At 43.4% G+C, this 22,711-nt stretch overlaps 1 protein-coding gene across 50 annotated transcripts in view; it reads left to right on the top strand.

Moving 5' to 3' along the window:
- SGMS1 (sphingomyelin synthase 1) overlaps positions 1-22,711 on the top strand; it is a 335,925-nt gene that overhangs the window by 311,078 nt on the left and 2,136 nt on the right. For all 50 annotated transcript variants that reach the window (XM_069567867.1, XM_069567875.1, XM_069567906.1 and 47 more), the window contains 3 exons: positions 473-590; positions 18,714-18,867; positions 22,397-22,563. In XM_069567867.1, coding sequence (XP_069423968.1) covers positions 473-590; positions 18,714-18,867; positions 22,397-22,563 — 439 coding nt within the window. The remainder of the gene's footprint in view (positions 1-472; positions 591-18,713; positions 18,868-22,396; positions 22,564-22,711) is intronic.

Raw genomic sequence — 22,711 nt, 5'->3', positions numbered from 1 at the left:
TTTAATGCCTTTGACTCACTAAATGTCAGAAACGTTTTGAATTCTCTTGTCATAAATTCATTACAATCTAATATCATTGTAATTTTCTGAACATCTTTTTTATGACAGAAAAGACACTCCCTAAATGTTTAACCACAGACCCTGACTCAGCTCTGGCCCATCAGCTGAAACCCTCCTTGTCCATCAGTTGAATGTCAACTGGTGTTTCAGGTCTCTGGAAGCCCAGTTGATAGCAGTGAGGGGTGTTTTAAACTCCCTTGACCTTAAAGTTAATTTAAAACAAAGAAAGGAAGAAACACAGTATCATTCTCAAAAGCTTCACCTTAATCTGCTCTTAGCTATAGTGTCAACGTTCTGATAGCAATCTCTCAGGTTGTTTGGGGGTTTGTTTGTATTGTTGGAGCACTGAAAACTTCAATGAACCTGCAGAATTTCATGACTGAGTGTCTGCCCTGTTTTTCCCTTTTTCTAGGTCTATTATTAGCAGAAGATTTTTCTGCATAGTTGGCACGCTGTACCTGTATCGGTGTATTACAATGTATGTAACCACACTCCCAGTTCCCGGTATGCATTTCAACTGCTCTCCGAAGGTAAACCTTTCCTCACTGTAATTTCCCTTTGTGTTTTTTCTCATCTTGTTCAGGGGGTCCTTTGATTTAGGCCGGAGGTGAAAATTTCTTTAGAAGCAACCCCCCTCGCCTTCATCTGGGAACATTACTGAGCAATATAGTTAGGTGACCCCACTCCTTCTCAAAATCGCCAGACCCTGGCAGCGCTTCCCAGCTGGGGGAATTTGTGGTCTACTCAGTGTGATGGAAGCAGCTCAGCTTTGTGTGTGGGTGTAGCTCTTTGGTTTCCTGCCAAACTTTTAAAATATCATTTGCTCCCTTGTTAACAGCTCCAGAAGCTTTTATATGCTTTTCCCCTCTCTTAGATGGAAAGTTCGATTTCAAATAATATTTTTTCCTTCTTTCTATTAAGCCCTACAGTGGGAATCCAGAAGAGCAGAGCTAGGGACACCATTCCTATCTCCTTGCACCCTTTTGTTGTTCAGCAGCTCTTTGCAACTCCATGGACTGCAGCACGCCAGGCTTCCTTGTCCTTCACCATGTCCCACAGTTTGCACAAACTCATGTCCTCCACCCACCAAATAAGATTTCTCCTCCCTGGTGGGGCGCTTCACTCTCCTGATCTTCTCTAGTAGCAAATAAGCTTTTCTTTAAAATAAACTCTATTCCTTTCTCACTGTCTCTACCTTCCCATCAGATTCATCTAACACTCCTTACCCCAGCCTCTGCTTTGGCATAATTTGAACTGGGAAGATCACCATAACTTTATGAAAGGATTAGCAGGAGATTGAGTTTTTAAAACGTTTAACTTCATGAAAGCTCTTCGGTGCAAAAGGAAGTAGAAGCAGCTCATTTCCTCAGTCTGTGGGGGAGAAAATGTGCAGTGCTGTGATTGTACGTTTGAAACGTTTGGAAGCATTTCTTTGTATCACACTTGTGCTAGTGAAACACCCTTTCAGTTTCATTCATTTGCCCTTGTGTTCCTTCCATAAGAGACGTTCTGTTTGATAGAATCTTGGAAGAGGGCTGAAAAAAATCAATCCCTTGAAAGAAGGATTTTTAAAGTGGTGACTCTATCCTTTGAAAGTTTGGATTTGTTTAGGTCGCTTGCTTATTGCGGGTCCCCCTCCTCCCTAGAGTTAACATAGTGTGCTCAGAGGCACCTCGTTTCTTACTGCACTCCTGCAGTCTGTCTCTGTAACGAGAGAAGCCGCCCTGGAGAATGAATGGTCCCAAGGTCCCATCGTGTCCCTCAGCAGTACTGCCTCCCTGCACCTCCTCCTCGCTCTTTCTTCAGCCCTGCTAGAGAAAGCCAGGCTCATATCTTCTTTATCCTCAGTGAAAACTCTCTGGCACTTGCCTGAAGCTCCTGACTCATTGGAAGCTTCTTGTTGTCACTGAGAACCCAGTGATGTAAACTCCCGCGGTGAGGCTGGCTTGATAAGCAGTGTGTTCCCAGTAGTCGGCTGACTGATGGTTTAGTTCAATCCTTAAAAAAAAAAAAATTCCGTGCACGGGAAGTTTTTCCACCAAGGAGCATGTCATACCAGTTTAGGTGGAAGTAGAGTCTGGTCAAGCCCATGTTGAAGATAGACCCAGCATCAAGGGGCTGTGCTGTGTAGCCTTTCTCCCAGGTCTGGTTGCAGCCTATTTCTTCTTAGGACTAGTCACCGGCAAACCCACTGTTGGTTAGCACTGGCGCTTACATCTTGAGTCATCAGCAAGACTAAACCAAGATCCTGCAGGCAAAAATAGCTTGTGGGTTTTCTTGGGAAAGACAGAGGTTAACAGGAACTGTGTGCCCAACCAAACCCAAACATGTCACTTGTTTATCATGCTGCCAGAAACCCCAACTAGGGCCATCTTTCTGTGACAGTCTTCTGGAAATTGGAGTCATTAAAGTGAAGTATACAGGAGGGAGTGAAATGTTAGCAAAAGTTATTAGTAAAAACTCATTAAATCTAATTCTTTTGTAGAACAGAGCTCATGGAAGAATGGGTTCAAATGACAATTTTTTATTCTGAAATTTTCCAACTGTATCCCAAGAAAGAGAAACCAGTATAAGGAACCTTCATATACTAACACCCAGATTCAGTTCTTATCCAGATTTGCTTACATTGGCTTCATCTTACTTTCTTTTTTTCTTTTGAAGTATTTTGAAACAAATCCCAGACAATGTTACTTCATTGCTTCATTCATATTTAATATGCATCTAAGTTTTTGGACATTTTATTTCATAACTTGAATTCTGTTCATACCTTCAGCACAATTAACCATAATTGTTTGGTACTGGCAATTACTAGTTCATGGAATATCTTGATTGTCTTTAAAAATGCCCGTTTTAAAAAACAGTTGATTTGTGTAAATTAGGATCCAAAGACCGTATGTAACATTTAGTTGTTAAGTTTCTACATTCTAGAGCAGTTCTTTCTTCCCCACCCTACCCTTTTTTAAATCCCATCAGTAACTGGTAGAGATCTCGCAGTTGTCCTGTAGAAGACACCACATTCTGGATTTATCTGTTTGTTTCTTTGTAGTTCAATAAACTTCTTCCTCTCTCTTCCGTATTTCCTCTAAATAGAAAGTTGTCGTGGAGACTTGATTCAGTCATTTTAATTTTTTGGCAAGAACACTTCATGGGTAAACGAGAGTGATTTCTGAAGCTAGACAGAAGAACTGGGAAAGGTCTTGAAGGCTTGGTGGTGTCTCTTGGAGTCAGATCAAGCTTAAGGAATTGGAGGTCAGACAAGGGCCAAAATATTGCAGTGGGGAACCGTGTCCAAAGGGAGCAGAGGGGGCTGCTAGAGAGACCCAGAGACCAGCTTTGCCTGCATTGGAGCCGTAGCTGGGGCGGGGTTAGTCAGACCAGAAACGAACCTTACTGAAAGTCATCCAATCCAGTGTCTTGATATCCTCGCCACCACCATCTTAATCAAATTCTCTCTGAACCTTCGCACAGAAAGGGAGTTATTACCTATAACAATGCAAACCTGCCCAGCAGTAGGAAGAGTGCTGGGGTCAGAGTGAGGGTGGTGTCAGCCGGTGCTTGCTAGTTGTGTGGTGGTTGCGTCTAACCTCTCAGAGCTTCGGTCCCTCTGTTGGCAAGACAGGGCTTATGACACTTTTTGTATTGTCATAAGGAATCGTGAGAGTGAAAGAAGGCAGTGAATACATGGGGTCTGTCGCTGTAAAATGCTGTACGGAAGGAAGGAAGCTTTGGGTGTCACCATCATGCTTTTACCCCTAGAGTGTGATTCATCCCCTGAAAATGTACTTAACATGAATTAAGCACCTGCTGTGACTGAGGTACTGGAGAGCAAGGGTGAGCAAAGTCGACAGAAGTGCCTGCCTTTGTGGGAAATGCTGGTATATGAGGGCCTTAAGCTAAGCCACTGGCCCTAGGGATAGAGAGGAGGAGACCAATCTAAGCAGCTGAATCAGTACAGCTTAGCAATACATTTGATACAGGGAATGAGGAGAGAAAGGAAGAATTTCAAAGGTGACTTCAGAGTAAACAGATAGAGATTGAGGTACTTGTGAGACATCTCACTGGTGGTATCCAGACCGATGAATAGTGTGCGTCTGAAGTTAAGGGGGAAATCAGTGCTAGAAATTAAATATTTGTGATTCATCATATCCTGGATGGGATGGATATGGATGAAAAGGCCAGAGAGAGGACGTAAAAGTACGAGGCTTCCAGAACTGGGTTTCCCCTGATTTGAGACACCATCCAAGGCCTATTGGTTGGTGGATACTCTTAATGATTATCAATTATCATTAAACTCCAAGGGTAGACAGTTGATCTTTAGAATATGATTTCATTAAGCGTGTGAACTTAAACTTGATTCTGTCATCATACAAAGCTCCATAATTAGTATATTTAATTCTTCTCTTAACGCCCATTCTCAAAACACATGGCTTCTAAGAAGAATGTTCCAGCAGGTATACAGTATTAATTATGAATACCATCCCTAGTACTCATTCATTTGAGGGCAGTGTTCTCTTTACTTCATAAAAATGTTACAGCTCAGGGAAGTAATTGTCGTGTGACTGATGAGGTGAGGAAGAGAAGGAGGCATGTCATCAAATACTCCTGTAACAGAGATGAGCTGCTGGGGCGTGGGAAGGGAAGGAGGCATTCACTTCCTGGGTCAGGAGCTTCTGGGAAGCATTCGACTAGTGTCCCAGTATGTGACATGCTGGGCTCAGGAGGTGGCCAAGTTTGTGACCCGTTGATTACCCCTGTTAATTATCTCAACACAGCTTTTCTCCAAGGAGCATGTATCCAAACCAGGAAACACCCTCTTGTCATCTTTTCCAAATTTCTAGGATTCAGTTTTTAAAAACAAACAAAAAAGCAGAAGCGTTCTTCTGTGTCGTAAGACTTCTGTAAGAAAAAATGTTGCTGTTTTAGCACACTCTACAAGAAAAGAAAAAAAAATCCAAATCTACCCCAGGCCCCAGATTACAGACACACTAATATTATTGAAAGAGAGGGTATAACTTATGCTGTTTTTACCTCTCATTTTAAGAATCACATGTGTTCATCGAGCGGCTGCGCTTTAAAGTGAGATTCACGTTGGTTCTGTTATTTGGTCTCCATGGTGACCTTAGATTTGAAAACCTTCAAAACGAGAGAGTTTTGTTCCCGCCTGGGTACTTAGCTGGCTAATGCCTTAATCTGACATGGTGTTGTCAGTGAAATAATTCTCTTGAACTTCAAAGATACGTCTTTTTATTTTTCCTTTCAGCGTACTTGAACATAGCCCACTGTTGGACAAGGGTTATGTTTGGGTGTCATCTGAGATTAATTGTTCAGCGGAACAATAAAATACACACGTAATAACAGAGAATCTTCGTATTCTTTACTGCCACTTCAGCTGTTTTGTATGGGTGTGTTGCACAAATTAGAACGATCAAAGCACTCCTTAGTTCGCTGCTAAGCCACGGTGTAGTAATTCTCCCCGTCCTGGGTCTCTTTACTGGCATGCGTTCAGTCTTACAAGACACAGGATTAATTGCTTTTCAGGATTTTATATCTTTTTAAGTTCTTTCCTGCTTTCTTAGGTAACAGCTTGAATGTTTGAAAGCTGCCCTCCTAGCTTCTGCTAACCTTATCTGCATTTGAGAATATGGCTCGTGTTCTCTTACCAAAATAACTTTATGTCATCCCATTAAATTGTGTGGAATTTGCATTGTCACTGCCTGATTTTACCTGATGTTCTGCTTGCCTCCCAGTTTCTTTTCGTCAGTATAGTTTTCATTTTGTTTATTCTCTTTTTTTTTTTTAAATTCTTGCTTATGATTTCCAATACCCTTCCCCATTCCAAGTCTCCTTTTCACTTTCCTTTTTCTCTCTCCACTCTTCTGTTCCTTTTTCAGGAATGAAACAGAAAAAATAAAGAAATGTACTAAGTCACATATTTCTTTAAAAAAAAAAAAAGATGTTTTTTCCTCCATTTTAAAGAAACTCTTCAGTTGTTGCAGAGACATTGTAAAAATAAAAAAAATTATACACTCTCCGCCTTATGTTTCAGTATATTTCTTAGTTCTTTACGTATAGTTTTCTTGCATAGTTCTAATCATGCCTTCTCTGCAGTTATTCCTGTGTCATTATGGTTAACGTTTGTTATATGCATTTTTACATGATGCATATATGATGATCTTACAAACCTTCTAAATGGTTTTAGTTTATGAGAAGTCACCAGGGATTGTGAGGCAGAGAGAGGATAGATGACTTCTTTTCATAAACAAGCAGATTGCTGACTGAAGTTTTTTTAAGATTCATCCGTTTATTTGTCTGTTTTTTGGCTGTGCTGGGCCTTCATCGCTGCGTGCAGGCTTTCTCTAGCTACTGCTAGCAGGTGGGCAGCTCTCGAGTTGTGGCACACAGACTTCTCATCGCAGTGGCTTCTCTTCTGAAACACAAGCTCTAGGCATGTGGCTCAGTAGTGGCAGCTCCAGGGCTCAGCAGTTGTGGCACACTTGCTCCTTGGCATGTGGGATCTTCCTGGACCAAGGATGGAACCAATGTCCCTTACATCGCAGATTCTTAACCATTGAACCACCGGCGAAGCCCAGATTGCTGATTTCTGAAAAAAACATTTCTAGAGGACTTGTCCTGTGTGGGATAAATTTTGAGGATACACAGATGTATCAGTCAGTCACAAAATATGAAGTGAAAGTTGCTCAGTTGTGTCTGACTCTTTGCAACCCCATGGACTATGCAGTCCATGGAATTCTCCAGGCCAGAATACTGGAATGGGTAGCCGTTGCCTTCTGCAAGGGATCTTCCCTACCCAGGGGTTGAACCCAGGTCTCCCGCATTGCGAGTAGATTCTTTGCCAGCTGAGCCACCAGGAAAGCCCAGGAATCCTGGAATGGGTAGCCTGTCCCTTCTCCAGTGGATCTTCCCAACCCAGGAATCGAACCAGGGTCTCCTGAACTGCAGGTAGATTCTTTACCAGCTGAGCTACCATGGAAGCCCGTATCAAACCAGTCAATCCTAAGGGAAAGCAACCCTGAATATTCATTGGAAGGACTGATGCCGAAGCTCCAACACTCTGGCCACCTAATGTGAAGAGCTGACTCATTGGAGAAGACCCTGATGCTGGGAATGACTGGGGACAAGAGGAGAAGGGGGCAACGGAGCATGAGATGGTTGGATGACATCAGTGACCTGACGGACATGAAGTGGAGCAAACTCTGGGAGATAGTGAAGGACAGGAAAGCCTGGTGTGCTGCTGTCCATGGGGTCACAAAGAGCTGGACACAACTGAGCGACTAAGCAACAGTAAATGTATCAGACAAATGGGCATCCAGAAGCCGTGACAGACACGTACCGTGTGAGATTACTCTCTGACTACAGTCCTCACTCTAACAGACGTTCGGAGCTCAGTTGCCATGGAAACAGGGAAGGTGGCAAACTCTCCTGAGAGTGTTGGCTGCACTGAGGGGGTGCTGTCCGAGCCAAGTCTGAAACGGATGAGAGGCAGTTGGCCAAGTGGAGTTGATTGCTAGGTGGAGAAAACAGAGAGGGTGTGAAAGGGAGTCTAAGAACGCAGTAAAGTTAGACACACCTGGCATGTGATCCTGTGGGCTGCGTGGCCAGAGATTAAGCCAGAGAGGGAAGTTGTGGGCAGATTTTCAGAGGTCCGGTCACTTTTTCCGAGGAGTCTGGCCGCAGGAAGCCAGGAGAGGTTGAAGCAGGGAATCTGATGTGATGACATCTGTCTCTTAGGAAGCCATCTCTCTTGTAATATGGAAAGCAAGCTATTTGGGAGGTGGGGAAGGAGGTAGGCTTCGAGTCATGCCAGTTTATGTGTGCCTGTTCATGCCGGGTACGATTCTAGATGTCTTTTCATTGCATTCTCACAGTCGTGAAAGAGCGGAAGTTGCAATTGGTCCAGAGATGCTGGGCTTGCCTGTTGTCCTGCAGGTACTGAGTGGCAGAGGCAAGAAGTCCGGCCTCGTCTCTGTTCCTGGCACTTCATGTGAGGGAGACAGACGAGGCTGCTTTTGTGCAGTTTTTTCTGAATTTAGAGAAGAGGAAGGTCTAGATCAGGGCAGACATGGGGAAGGTGACAAAGGTTTCCTACGTGGCAGCGGCCATCTAGTGTGAAGAGAGAGAGCATTCCCCAAGGACATCCAGAAGAGCTGCAGAGGTGACGCTGTATGACTGCATGAAGCACGATCCAGAGTACAGGCAGATGGACAACAGGGGTTTCATCCCAAGGAAGTTTCCAGATCTTTCCAGACACTACAGGCTAGTGGATTCGACTCAGAAGCCATACTGTCCTGCTTGAGAGACTCCCACAGGTCACGTGTGAGACAGTTTGAGCATCACAATGAAATCATGACAGTAACTATACATTAATAAGAAGCATTTAAAAAATTAGTGATAAGGGAGGAGAAATTAACTACTAGATATTAAAGAAATACTGGAAATAGAAAGTCTCCATTTTTCAAGCACTGTAGTAATATTTTAAACAAAAATCATCTATAGATGCTAAAACCATTGGGTGAAAGATGGGGCACCACAATATTTAGATCATTTCAAAAAGTCACACACAGCTTGTTAATAATAAAGGGGCAAAGGTGTGTATTTGGTTGAGAAGTCTGTCAGACATTCTGGCAGCCCCTGGTAAACCAGCTTCAGGACAGATGATACGAGACGTTCTTTGATTTGATACATTCGGTAGGGCACATCATTCTGTGTATTCCTGCCGATAACATTTAACCTGAATTAAAACATAAGGAAACAATCAGATAAAACTAAGTGGAAGGGCATTCTATTAAAAAAAAGAACTAGACTGTACTCTTTAAAAATTGTCGTTAAAAAGTGACTGAGAAGCTAATAGAACAAGAAGATTCAAGAGGGTGACAGGTACCCTCTATTCATCTCCTCTGATTGGATCCTAGACTTGGGGGGAAGCTATACAGGACATTGTTGAAACTGTGGGGGAGTCTGAATAAGGATGTGTGTTAACCCCAGTGGTACTGTATCACTGTTAAGTTTCATGAGTGTGATTAAAGAAGAAAATGTCCTTGTTGGCACCTTTAAAGGTGAAGTGTCATAACTACTCAACTTAATCCTCACGTGGCCCGGGGGAAAAAATAGGAGAAAGAGGAGAAGCAAACGTGGCAAACCACTGATAATTGATGAGTCTGAGTGAAGAGTCTAAGGGTGTTCGTTCTGTTCTTTAGATTTACACGTTTTCAAAGCAAACATCTGGGGGAGTATTTTTTCAGTTCATGACCAGGTAGGCTAAAGGACCTAAGTAATCATTTTTGTTGAAGGGAAATATTACCTGACTGACATAATGGATTTCTTTAATGTGGCAAAGAAGTATCTGGATAAATGCAAATCCATAGCTGACATTTATTTAAGATTTTATGAAGCTTTTGATAAGTCTCATTACTGAAGGCCACGATGAAATTTTTTACATTTTTTTTCTGGGGAAAAAGGAGGCTGATTGAGGATTAGTGTTTTACTGCTTGCAATTATTTCAAATGGGCTTCCCTGCTGGCTCAGTGGTAAAGAATCTGCCTGCAGTGCGGGAGACACAGGCTTGATCCCTGGATCAGGAAGATCCCCTGGAGAAGGAAATGGCAAACCATTCCAGTATTCTTTCCTGGAGGATCCCATCGACAGAGGAGCCTGGCAGGCTACAGTCCATGGGGGTCACTAATAAGAATCAGTCACAACTTAGTGACTAAACAACACATAAATTATTTAAAGACCCCCTCCCTACCTGGCCTAGGAACTGATGGTTACGTTGGATAATGGAACACAAACAAACCCCTCAGAACTTAGTGGAGGAAAAGTGTTTTTTCAGAGTTATATGTCTGGATTCTAAGAGGACATGCATAGGAGAATCTCCCCACTTCAGATCATTTGAGGTGATATAATATTTGCAGATGAAACTAAATCTTTCCAGGGGTGAAACTAAATCTTTCAGATTACCATCTGAGGAAGAATTCATAAAAGTGATCACAGATGAACATGCATGAGAGCTCTGTATTTAAAAAGAGAACAATCCAAATTTCACTTTTGGGCTGCTAGGCATTGAGTTCTCACTTAAGGAACCTCTCGCCCAAAAGATGGACCTAACTCGGTGGTTGTAATGCTGTCTGATATCGGTACAGCTCTTTATAATTTTAGCAATCACTTTTACAGACATTATCTCGGTTTGATGGTGAGGGTTGAGGGTGAGGAGGTAGCGTTGTCATCCTTTAACAGATGGGAGAACTGGAGCTGGAGTGGATAAAATGGTCTGTCCAGGGCCACCTGGAGAGCTAGCCCGAAACGGGACTATGCTCCTTGTCATTCTTGTGTTTGTTTTTTTGTTTTAATTAGAGGATTCTTGCTTTACGGTATTGCGGGTTTCTGCCGTGCATCAACAGCCACGTGTCCCCTCCCTCCTCAGCCTCCCTCTCGTGCCCCCAACCCCGATCCCACCCCTATAGGTTGTCACAGAGCACCAGGATGAGCTCCCTGCATCACACGCAGATATGAAAGTAAGCTTCGAGATCTTCGGAGCCTTCCTCCAATACAGCACAATATAAAGCAAGGAAAGTTAAAATCAAACTGAAACACCTTGTTTAAGAAAGCAGAAGATATGCAATTTGTTTGTGAAAGATTCCTATGAAAATAACTTTTAGAAATGAGAAGTCTGATTTAAGTGGGAAAAGCAATGAGAAATCTTCAGTGAATAATGAACAAAGTTTGTAAACTATTCAGCTATATTGAATGGCATGTGTAAAATAAAGCCTGCCTAGCTGATTTGTCAGGGCTGCTCTAAGATGAGGCATCGTTAAGAGGCAAAGACTATATTAAAAAGCATTTCCCTCTTTAGCACTCACTTGCAACCCTCCCTTCAAGTTATACCAAAGCCCTGGATTCGTGCATTGTTGTTTGACGAGTTTGGGTTCCAGGTTCTCCCTCTCCTGCCAGTGTGAAGCATAAGTGAAAGTCCTGGCTTTTCAGCTGTGGTTAGGAGATAGACAAGTGCACAAGGCCATCGGCACAATGAGTGGTGTTAACAGCCTGTTGCTAGAGAGCCGTGTACTCAGCACTGAAAACATACTTGGGGGAACCTGCGTTTAGTAACCAAAGGCTCACTGGTTCGAACCCCTCTGGAGTGGTCTTTCTCATTCAGAAGCCTCTCCCTCTGCCTTCTGCTCTCAGTTTCCATGTCCTGTATTGCTTAAGTGATTTGGCCAGTTTACTTAAGTTCTTGACCATTTATTAGAAGTCAAAGAAAACTGCTTTGTTTTTACTGGAAAGTGATTTTCCTCTGACCCCGGGAGACATAAGCATGTAGATAGATACAAGACCTTGTCACAGCTTTGAAGTGCCCACTGAGAAAGTGCTTGTGTGAACATCCCCCAAATATCTGTGCTTTCAGAAATGACCACTCGAAAGCCTCCTGGTGGGGAGGTAACAGCTCCAGGGACACGCCACCCTCTTTCCCACTGAACACAACCCACAACACAGGCCATGAAGTCTGGAGCAGCTCTTTGATGACTCTGGAAAAGGGTAGCGGGCAGAGTGGAGAAGGGAACTGAAGTGAGAAGTGGGAAGTAAGGAGAGTCCAGCTGGGAGTCTCCTGTTTCTGTTGGTCCTGCTTCTTCCTCTTCCCCTCCCCCTTTCTCCCCTCCTCCCCCTTCCTCCTTTCCCCCTCCTCTTCCGTCATCCTCCTCCCCTCCTCCTCCTCTTCTGTTTTCTTCCCTTATCTCCTGCCTATACTCAGAGGTACCATACATCTCAGAACTGCACGGCTCCAGGGAAACTGAATGGAAGTTAACCTTGGGGCAGAGACTAGGAGAATCTCCACCGATTCCCATGCAAACCATGCTAACATGTAATGTGTACATCCTACACAGTTTTTGTGCATGTTGTTTTTAAACAGTGATGCTTAATACCAAACATTTTGTTTTGTTTTTTCCTCTTGGTAGAAGAAAGTATCTCTGATATTTTACTTACTACATAGTCACTGTATACTGATTTTCGAATAATTTTTTTAAGTTATAGCCTAGTTCAGTGCGTTTGAGTTGCTATAGTATACTTCTGAAGTACTTCAGCTTCTGGTTCTTTAGGTCCTGAGAGGGTACAGACACACCTCATTTTATTGAACTTCACTTTGTTAGACTTTACAAATACTGCAGGCCTTAGAAGCTGAAAGTTTGTGGCAATTCTGGGCTGCCGAAGTCTGCCAGCATCATTTTCCAGCATCATTTGCTCACTTCATGTCTGTGTCACATTTTGGTAGCTCTCACAGTTTTTCAAACTGGCTGTATTTGTTATGTGCTTTGTGGCCAGTGATCTTTGATGTTACCACTTGCTGAAGGCTCAGATGATAGTTAGCACTTTTAGCAATAAAGTATTTCTTAATTAAGGCCTGTTTTTTAGACATAATGCTACTGCACACTTAATAGACTAAAATATAGTGTAATGTAACTTCTTGTGCACTGAAAACATAAAAACTAGTGAAATTGACTGAACTGGAATATTCACTGTATTGCGGTGGTCTGGACCCGAAATATCCCCAAGCTCTGCCTGTAATCACAGCCAACTCCTTTAGTTGCCAGTACTCCCTTGGCCCAAATTCTGAAATAGCAAGGGAGCAGTTATTTAATAATTCCCATTTTGCTTGTTTCCAGTTTGTTGCTTTTATAAATGCTGTTTTTCATAAAGGTTTTCTTCCTAGTCCAGATCATTTCTTGGAGGTAGATTCCTAGAAGCAGTTAAGCACTGACTCACATACAAGTCTTGGCTGTTTGGACTGCTGGTCAACATTGATGATTATTTTTGCAGAGGATTTTTGCCAGTTGTAATAAATATATTACTCCCCAGGTTGATGATGAGCAAATTGAGGCTGAGAATGGTTCGGCTGCCCAGGATCAAACACCTGATGGGCAGAAGAGCCATGATTTTGGCCCAGCCTGTCTGCTTCAGAAGCCACTCTGCCTGTTTGTTTCTGCATGCTGGCTGGCAGGCTGCTGCAGTCACCACATTTGTTCCCTCCTCTTAAAGGAGCCTGTTTGAGAAGATCAGTGGCATCGCCTGTGCCCCACCATAGGCTCTTTACTTAGCTTTCCTAATTTGATATAGAAAAGAATGAGCTCCTCCTAATGTTAACTTTTATTTCTATTTGTTTGACAGAGCCAGGGCCTTCAGCTGGTCACATCCTCTGTCCTTTGATAAATTTTGGTTCCTAAGTGGTCTTATTTACTTGATTTATATGTGCTGTGTACATGACAAAGATCTTAACTTGTTTCTGTTCCAGTTGTTTTGTAATTTATCTTACAGTTTATTTGCTTTTCTAAAGCATAATTAAACATTTTAATGTAGCTATAACTATCCATTTTCTTTTCCTGTTGCCCTCTTAGCTTAAGAGATTTCCCCCTTGCAGAGGCTTGACAATCACAGATAGATATTTTTAAAAAGAAGGCATCAGTTCAGTTCAGTCGCTCAGTCGTGTCCGACTCTTTGTGACCCCATGAATTGCAGCACACCAGGCCTTTCTGTCCATCACCAACTCCTGGAGTTCACCCAAACTCATGTCCATCGAGTCGGTGATGCCATCCAGCCATCTCATCCTCTGTCGTCCCCTTTTCCTCCTGCCCCCAATCCCTCCCAGCATCAGAGTCTTTTCCAATGAGTCAACTCTTCGCATGAGGTGGCCAAAGTACTGGAGTTTCAGCTTTAGCATCATTCCTTCCAAAGAACACCCAGGATTGATCTCCTTTAGTATGGACTGGTTGGATCTCCTTGCAGTCCAAGGGACTCTCAAGAGTCTTCTCCAACACCACAGTTCAAAAGCATCAATTCTTCGGTGCCCAGCTTTCTTCACAGTCCAAATTTCACATCCGTACATGACCACTGGAAAAACCATAGCCTTGACTAGACGGACCTTTGTTGGCAAAGTAATGTCTGTGCTTTTGAATATGCTATCTAGGTTGGTCATAACTTCCCTTCCGAGGAGTAAGAGTCTTTTTATTTCATGGCTGCAGTCATCATCTGCAGTGATTTTGGAGCCCAGAAAAATAGTGTAACACTGTTTCCCCATCTATTTGCCATGAAGCGATGGGACCAGATGCCATAAAAAGAAAGCATACATAGAGGTATTAAGGGTCCTTGTAAGAAATGCAGCAATTTGGGGCTGTTTTTCCTCAAGGCCATGTTTACCTCCTAATCTCTCCCTCTTTTCCTACTCATACAGTTTCCCCACAGACATTTTCCTGCAAAAAAGGGAGGGCAGATTTTGGGAGGGATGGTGCTCAAGGATACGATTTATAGTTTTCAGAACACAGAGGGAGTTTGGGAAGGACAATTTGAAATAATGTAAAATGAAGAATTCCCTAAGCACTTTTTACCATAATCTTCTACTATATGTTATCCATTCTTATGACAGAAGTAGACAAAGCTTTCAACATAAAACTTTCAGAAAATTTTTATCATGTTTATACATGCACGTAATCTAAGAAACAGAATTGTTTTACACTACTTACTATGGAAAGCAGTAGTCCCCAACCCTTACCCTAACCCGATTCCTCTATTCCGACCCACTTTCCTACTTTCTTGCAACTCTTTTTAACTGAATCTCATGGTATTAATATTTACATTCATGTCCATTTTTACAGGATTTTTTGTGTATGTGCTTATCCTCGGGTGTCTAAGTGACATGGCAATGCTGTTTCTTTATCATTTCTAATACAAGCAGTTTCCCACTTCCCGCTGGTGTAGGTCAGGATTTAGAGCCCTGTAACTCTACACCCCCACATCTACCAGCTTGCATGCGTTCAGTGCCTTTTCCTTGCCTTCTTTCCCTCCCCAACCAGCCCACTACCAGAGTTAATGCTTCTTGCCTTATCTCCCCAGTCTTTGATTTAGCTGAATATTCAGTACTTATATTATTACAGTTTTGTAAATGCTATTCATAGCCTAGTCATATACTTTCTTATAATTACTTTTCCTTTTCAACACAATATTTTGTTTCCTACAGAGTTGGTAATTGCCTTGCTTTTTGTTCTGTTAGTTTTCTGTGTACTTACTTCTCGCACCCCCAACCCACGGTATGACTCAGTCCAGCCGCAGGATTGGGTGTCCTGTTAGGGAGGGCTTCCTCTCTAGGCCGGAGCTCTCAGTCCTCCCTTTCTTAGCATCCTGGCAAATCCCATTTCTTCTTTTTTTCTGTTTACTCCTTTGCTTTGTAGAGTGTATATTCTGCAGTTTCCTGCAAGAAGAGTCATAGGGGGTAAATGTGTTGAAATCTTACATATGTGAAATGGCTTTAGTTTATCTATCCTTGATCTAGCCTTTAAGTTTATGCTCAGTTAATAACGGGGCTTCCCTGGTGACTCGGTTGCTAAAAAATCAGCCAACAGTGCAGGAGATGAGCGTTTGATCCCTGGGTCACAAAGACCCCAAGGAGAAGGGAAATGGCAACCCACTCCAGTATTCTTGCCTGGGGAAGCCCATGGATCCCTGGCAGGCTGGCAGGCTGCAGTATATGGGGTGGCAAGAGAGTCGGACACGACCTAGCAACTGCACCACCATCGCCACAGTTAGTAACATGGCTGGGTATAGAATCCGAAGTTGAAAATCATTTTCCTTCGGAATTTGGAGGCCCTTTTCTGAAGCCTCTTCTTTTCCTTTCCTGCTTCTGAAAAAGCCTGATTTCTTGATCTTTCGTGTGAAGCTTGTATTTGATCTCTGGCTGCTTTATGCTCTCTTGTTAACCCCAAGTTTCTGAAGTTCCTAACACAGCTGAGTTCAGCTGTGTGATCTGTTTGCTTCTACTGAACTGGGCTTTCATTGATCCCTTGCAGTTTAGAAATCCATTTCCTCTATGTGATATGTTCAATATGACATCCTTAACTAGAAATCTTGATTTGTTTTTAAAAGGGAAATTATAATGAAACACGCTTCCCAGAGCCTGAAATATTATCATTTAAATGTCAAAAGGGGATTATGGTCATTAAATGGGCGAACCAGAATTTAAGAGAGTGCTGACAAACATAGAATACAGACAGTCACGTATATCAGTTGCCAGAGCAAATAAAAGCTTCAGTGAATAAGTTGTTCTTGCCATTGATTGCTCTGGTATCCAGTCTTTCAGAGAAAGATTTATTTATAAACTTTTATTAAAAGGAAAAACGTACACTTCTATTTTTCTGGGCTCCAAAATCACTACAGGTGGTGACTGTAGCCATGAAATTAAAAGATGCTTAGCCCTTGGAAGGAAAGTTATGACCAACCTAGATAGCATATTGAAAAGCAGAGACATTACTTTGTCAACAAAGGTCTGCCTAGTCAAGGCTATGGTTTTTCCAGTAGTCATGTATGGATGTGCGAGTTGGACTGTAAAGAAAGCTGAGCGCCAAAGAATTGATGCTTTTGAACTGTGGTGTTGGAGAAGACTTGAGAGTCCCTTGGACTGCAAGGAGATCCAACTGGTCCATCCTAAAAAAGATGTCCTGGGTGTTCATTGGAAGGACTGATGTTGAAGCTGAAACTCCAGTACTTAAGTCAGCTTTTCGTATCAGGTGGCTAATCTGAAAAGACCCTGATGCTGCGAAAGATTGAAGGCAGGAGGAGAAGGGGATGACAGAGGATGAGATGGTTGGATGGCATCACCGACTCAATCAACATGAGTTTGCGTAAACTCATGGGAGTTACTGATGGACAGGGAGGCCTGGCATGCTGCGGTTCATGGGGTTGCAAAGAGTCGGACACGTCTGAGTGACTGAACTGCACTACCCACATAATTTCAGAAGGGTGAAAGTACATTCTAGTCAGTCCCTAGCTTTAGTTTAGTCCCCTAAAATCACATACCCCCCCCAAATTCATTTATTTGATTTTCCAGTCTCTACCTGCTTTAGCTATTAAGTCAGCAGAACATTTGTCCTCTTGGCCAAGGGTCCCCAACCTCCGTGATCTAGTGCGTGATCTGAGGTGGAGCTGATGTAATATAATAGAAATAACATGCACAATAAATATAATGTGCTTGAATTATCCTGATACCGTCCCCCATCCCCAGTCAGGGAAAAATTGTCTTCCCTGAAATTGGTCCCTGGTGCCCAGAAGGTTGGGGACTGTTGCCCAAGTATGTGAAATAGATCTTTAAATTTTTCTCAAAGTTTTCCCCCCAAATGTCAGTTAAGGTAGTATAAAGAAAGATATTTAGTAACTAACCATGACATGGTTGGATGGCATCACCAACTCAATATACATGAGTTTGAGCAGGCTTCAGGAGTTGGTGATGGACAGGGAAGCCTGGCAATCCATGGGGTCACGAAGTTGCACACGACTAAGCCACTGAACTGAACCATCTGCTAAGACTTGGTTAAAAAGCGCTGACATCTAAGGAAAGCTCTGAAGCTTCATGCTTCGTCTCTAGGACCACACTCTTCTGGGGGCCATTGGGAGAGCAGTGAATGTTGAGAAGGCGCACTTCACTGGGGGGCGGACGGGGGAGGATTTTACACGTCCTAATGTAAATTTGTAAAGGAAAAACACGCCAGTGTGTCTCCTGTAGTCTCAGATCCCCCGCTGAATGCTTCTATAACTAGATGTATGGGTTTTTACCTCCAAACAAGCAAATGTCTCTCTGTAAGTCCATTTTGGCACTGTCTACCTGGAAATAGACCCCACAGGTTAAAGGCTCAGTCTCACACCAAATGCCTCCCCCACCCCACTTCAGAATGCTAATTGCTGGTTCAGATTGTTGCCTGTACTGCTTATCAGCTAGCTGTAAATTGGAGGTTCCTTTGACCCACTCCGTGGAGTCAGTTAATTTGCTAGAGCTGCTCACAGAACTCAGGAAAACATTTTACTTGTGAGTTGAGCAGTTATTATAAGAGTATAACTTAGGACCAGTCACATGGAAGAGACATGCAGGGTAAGGTATCTGGGAAGGAGTGTGTACTGCACTCCCCACATCTGCACATGTGCACCAGCCTAGACACTCTCCAAACCCCCATCCTTTTAGATGTCTGTGGAGGCTTCATTATATAGCCATGGTTGATTAAATCATCGGCCATTGGTGATTCACTCAGCCCCCAGCATCTTCCCCTCCTTGGAGGTGGGAGGAAGTGGGAATGAGATTCTAACCCTCTAGTCACCTGGTTGATTCTCCTGGCAATCACTCCCTATCTTTCGGGACTTTCCGAAAGTCCCTTTAAACTCAGAAACACTCAGGTGTGGTTGAAAGGGGCTTTTATGAATAATAAAAGATTCCTCTGGCTTCCCAGGTGGCACTAGTGGTAAAGAACCCACCTGCCAACTCAGGAGACCTAAGAGGTGCAGGTTCGATCCCTGGGTCAGGAAGATCCCCTGGAGGATTCTTGCCTGGAGAATCCCATGGACAGAGGAGCCTGGCGAGCCATAGTTCACAGGGTTACGAACAGTCGGACGTGACTAAGGGGACTGAGCATGAGTGCAGACACCCTTATCGTGTCCCTCTCAGGAAGTTGCAGAGGTTGTAGGAGCTCTGTGCCAGGAACAGGGATGAAGACCGAATATATATTTCTTACTATAAATCACAGTATGATAAGACTTAATTCTGAGCACAAACTGTAATCATGGCATACTTGTATGTGGGTCAGTCATGAGTCTGATTTCTCTTCTCCCACCAGCTTTTTGGAGACTGGGAAGCCCAACTGCGGAGGATCATGAAACTCATCGCCGGCGGCGGCCTGTCCATCACCGGCTCCCACGACATGTGTGGGGACTACCTGTACAGCGGCCACACGGTCATGCTCACACTCACCTACCTATTTATCAAAGAGTGTAAGTCTAGAGCGGCCCTCCGTGAGAATTTCCTCACCCGCCGTTCCCCACAGGAGCAAGATGGGGTCCCGGGAGGGCAGCCCCTCCTCTCACTAGCGCGCTCACACCCGGCCGGCACCCTGGGAAATGTATGTCACGAGTACCTGTACTTCTTGGGGGAAGTGCCTCGTTTCCTTAGCTGTCAGCTGTGGTATCAGAGTGTTTTATGACTGCTGGAAGGAGCCAGAAGGGAGGAGACAAAATTCCAAGCCTGGCTGGATGATGGTAGATGCTGTGTTCACTCGGCAGCCATTTTCCAGGCACTGGGCACTGTACCGTCTGCTCCAAAGAAGTGCATGGGGGTTGGTGGTGCCTCTTCCCTCAGACAAGCTCTGGTCTCAGGGAGACTAAATGATGCAGACGTTAAATGGGAAATTTCTATAAAAAATGTACTAATATTTTATTATGAAACATACAAAAAATAATATTTTAAAAAATATTTTAAAAAATAAAATTGAAAATAATATTATTAAAAATAAATAATACCCCTGTATGCTGCTGAGATTTAATATAAGTTTTTGTCAGATCTGTTTCAGATGACCCTTGTCAAAGCAAAGGAAATATATATTAATATATATTTTCTTATTATGAATACATATTAATACAATAATTATGATATGTATTATTAATATAATGGAGAAGGCAATGGCACCCCACTCCAGTACTCTTGCCTGGAAAATCCCATGGACGGAGGAGCCTAATAGGCTGCATTCCATGGGGTCGCTGACGGTTGGACACAACTGAGCGACTTCACCTTCACTTTTCACTTTCATGCATTGGAGAAGGAAATAGCAACCCACTCCAGTGTTCTTGCCTGGAGAATCCCAGGGACAGGGGAGCCTGGTGGGCTGCCATCTGTGGGGTCGCACAGGGTCGGACATGACTGAAGCGACTTAGCAGCAGCGTTAATATGATAATAATAAAATATTAATATATATGTAAAGTTTTTGATTCCTTCCCCCTCCCATGTTCCTCTGTTATTTCTCAAGTATGTTTTATTCCTTTCTCTACTTGTAGAAAATTCCATTGTCCTTAATATTCTACTGTTAGAAATAGTCTCAGTGAGCTTTATCTAGGCAGTGCCCACAGGAGAAGCCAAGCTGTGAGCATCACAGAGGAGGGACACACATTGTGTTCCGGAGGTACTTGAGAGCCTGTGGCACCTGTTGGAACGTCAGTGTGGTTGGAATTCAGAGAGGTGGTAATAATGAGAATTGAAAAGTGAACTGGTGAGTAGGAACCAGACTGTGGCATATGCCTTGAGTCACAAGAAGGAGTCTGAATTTACATTCTGACAGATATGAGGTGCCCATTGAGAGGTTGCAACTACTGGGGCGGTGTCATCTGATTTACCCTTTAGAGAGGGAGAAAGCACTCCCGTAATGACTCTCAGGATGGATTGGAGAGGGCAGAGCAGGAGTGGAGTTAGCAGACCAGCTGCCGCTATAGTCCAGGCAAGAGATGGGAGTGGCCCAAACTACCAGGATGACGTTGGGGTGGAGAGAAGAGGGGGAAACTAGGAGAAATTCACAAAAAGGTGTCTACAGGTAACAGGATTGGTTGTGGGGGTACCGGGGACAGGTGATGGACTGAAGGGTGAAAGCCCAGTTTTGGTCTTAAAGAAACTGAGATGGGGAAGACAGGGAGAGACGAGAAGACATCCTTTGGGGCACTGAGTGAGAGGAGAGACAGTAGGTGCTCTGCTTGTCCTTAGTAAGTGACCAGATAGAGTGAATTCGAGCAGTGTCTGTTCAGGACAGTCAGGGCGCGATCTGGCCCTGGCACTGGAGTATAAGTGGGCATGGAAAAATGGGCACTGATGTCAGGCCTAATGTCAGCAGCCCTGGGAGCCAGATTCCTACCTGCTGCTGGTTGGTCCCTGAAATACTTTAATGGGGTTAAGCTTTATTCTTGAAGATGAGACTGTTAACCAAGTTGGATGACGTGGGTCACAAACTGATTCTGAATCCTGGTGCCATCACTTACTCGTGCTGTGACCTTGGGAAAAAACCTCTGATCTCTGTAAGTCTTAGTTTCCTCATCCTTTCCCACTGGCTCAGCAGATTAAAAAAAAAATCCGCCTGCCAGTTCAGGAGACACAGGTTCAGTCCCTGGGTCAGGAAGATCCCTTGGAGGAGGAAATGGCAGCCCACTCCAGTGTTCTTGCCTGAGAAATCCCATGGACAGAGGAGTGTGGCGGGCTATGTCCATGGGGTTGCAAAGAGTCAGATACAGCTGAGCAGCTAAGTACACTCACACAACTTCTTCATCAATGAGGGAGAGGTTGCGAAAATTAAAACAGATGGCGTATGGGGACACTAACAGGGGAGCTGGGAGAATGAATAGTAACTGCTCTTTGCTGTTGTATTGTTATGTTATCAAATACAACTCTTCCTGGAAAGGGAACATGGAGCCCTGTACATGCACTAAAGACTTCTGCCCCAACCCCTGACCATGCCATTTAAAACTGCAAACCTCCTTCCCTTCACCCTCTCTGCTGCTAATCCCACTTGTCTTAAATCCAGAGCATTTAACATAAAATATAAGTTACTTGATTATAATTGTTATTTATTGTCTCTTTTCATTACTGGGAAGGGATCTCCCCACAAAGGCAGACTGTTTGCCTGTGACGTTAGTTGATACCAAGATCTAGTGACTAGATCTTGTCCTGGGTGTATTGTAGATGCTTAATAAATAGTGGATAAATGAATGACTGATCCTTGGACCCCCCTGAGAATCCTATAAAAGGCTAAACTGTCTTCCCCAAGGTGAGGAGGGTAGATCATATTCAGACAACATTTTTGTCTAATGTTATCAGACCCTCTGAAGCCCATTCATGGAGAATACGGGTAGGAGGGCTTACACCAGTAGAGATTTTGAATCTCCCATCAAGTGACTTCCCAGACACTGTCCTGCCCTTGGGAGTGGACATGGGCTAGAATTCCTGGTCACTTAGATTCTCTTATTTGTATCTGAGAAATGGACACCTTAAAGACTTAAAAAGTAGAATATGGTTGCAGAGCTTGGAAAGCAAATAGGATGGTTGTATCCATTATAATTGCCTAGTCTGTGTATAAAGATCCATAGACCAAAAGGTATTGATTTTTGTACAAAGCATTAACCCCATATTATTTCCAGGTAAATTTAATTATCAATAGACAGTTTTGTTTTTAATGGAGTGTGATGCATTAACCTGTCCTTGTTTGTCCTTTGAAACTATATTTATGATTATATGAGTCAAGTAATAACCACATATAAATTACTGTGGCTAATACAACCACTTGATGCAATAAGCTGCTTCCCTTCTAACCTTGGTTGCATAGACGCGAAAGCCCTTGGATTTGGCTTCTATGCAACCAAGCCTAAGCAATCTGTTTTTAGAAGGAAAGATCCAAGGTAGTTGGATTCAGAATGAATAGTTGAGGCGTGGTTGGGTGCCCTTGGTCACTCTTGAATAATAGGACTCTTCTTGCAAATTTCTCCTTTTCAGATTCCCCTCGACGACTGTGGTGGTACCACTGGGTCTGCTGGCTTCTCAGCGTGGTGGGAATCTTCTGCATCCTCTTGGCGCATGACCACTACACTGTGGATGTGGTGGTGGCGTACTACATCACCACGAGACTCTTCTGGTGGTACCACACTATGGCCAATCAGCAAGTGAGTTTTTCTCCTCCTCTGGTGTTAACCCCTGATACTCTTGACCAGCTGTTGTTCGTGTGGCAACAGGGGGAGTCAGCTGAGACAATATTGTGGTGCTGATCCACTTCTGAATCAAAGCTGAACCAGAAATGTTTCTATAATGACA

Source organism: Ovis canadensis, chromosome 22, assembly GCF_042477335.2.
Source record: "Ovis canadensis isolate MfBH-ARS-UI-01 breed Bighorn chromosome 22, ARS-UI_OviCan_v2, whole genome shotgun sequence".
Classification (NCBI taxonomy): domain Eukaryota; kingdom Metazoa; phylum Chordata; class Mammalia; order Artiodactyla; family Bovidae; genus Ovis; species Ovis canadensis.
This window is presented reverse-complemented; position numbering and strand designations above follow the sequence as displayed.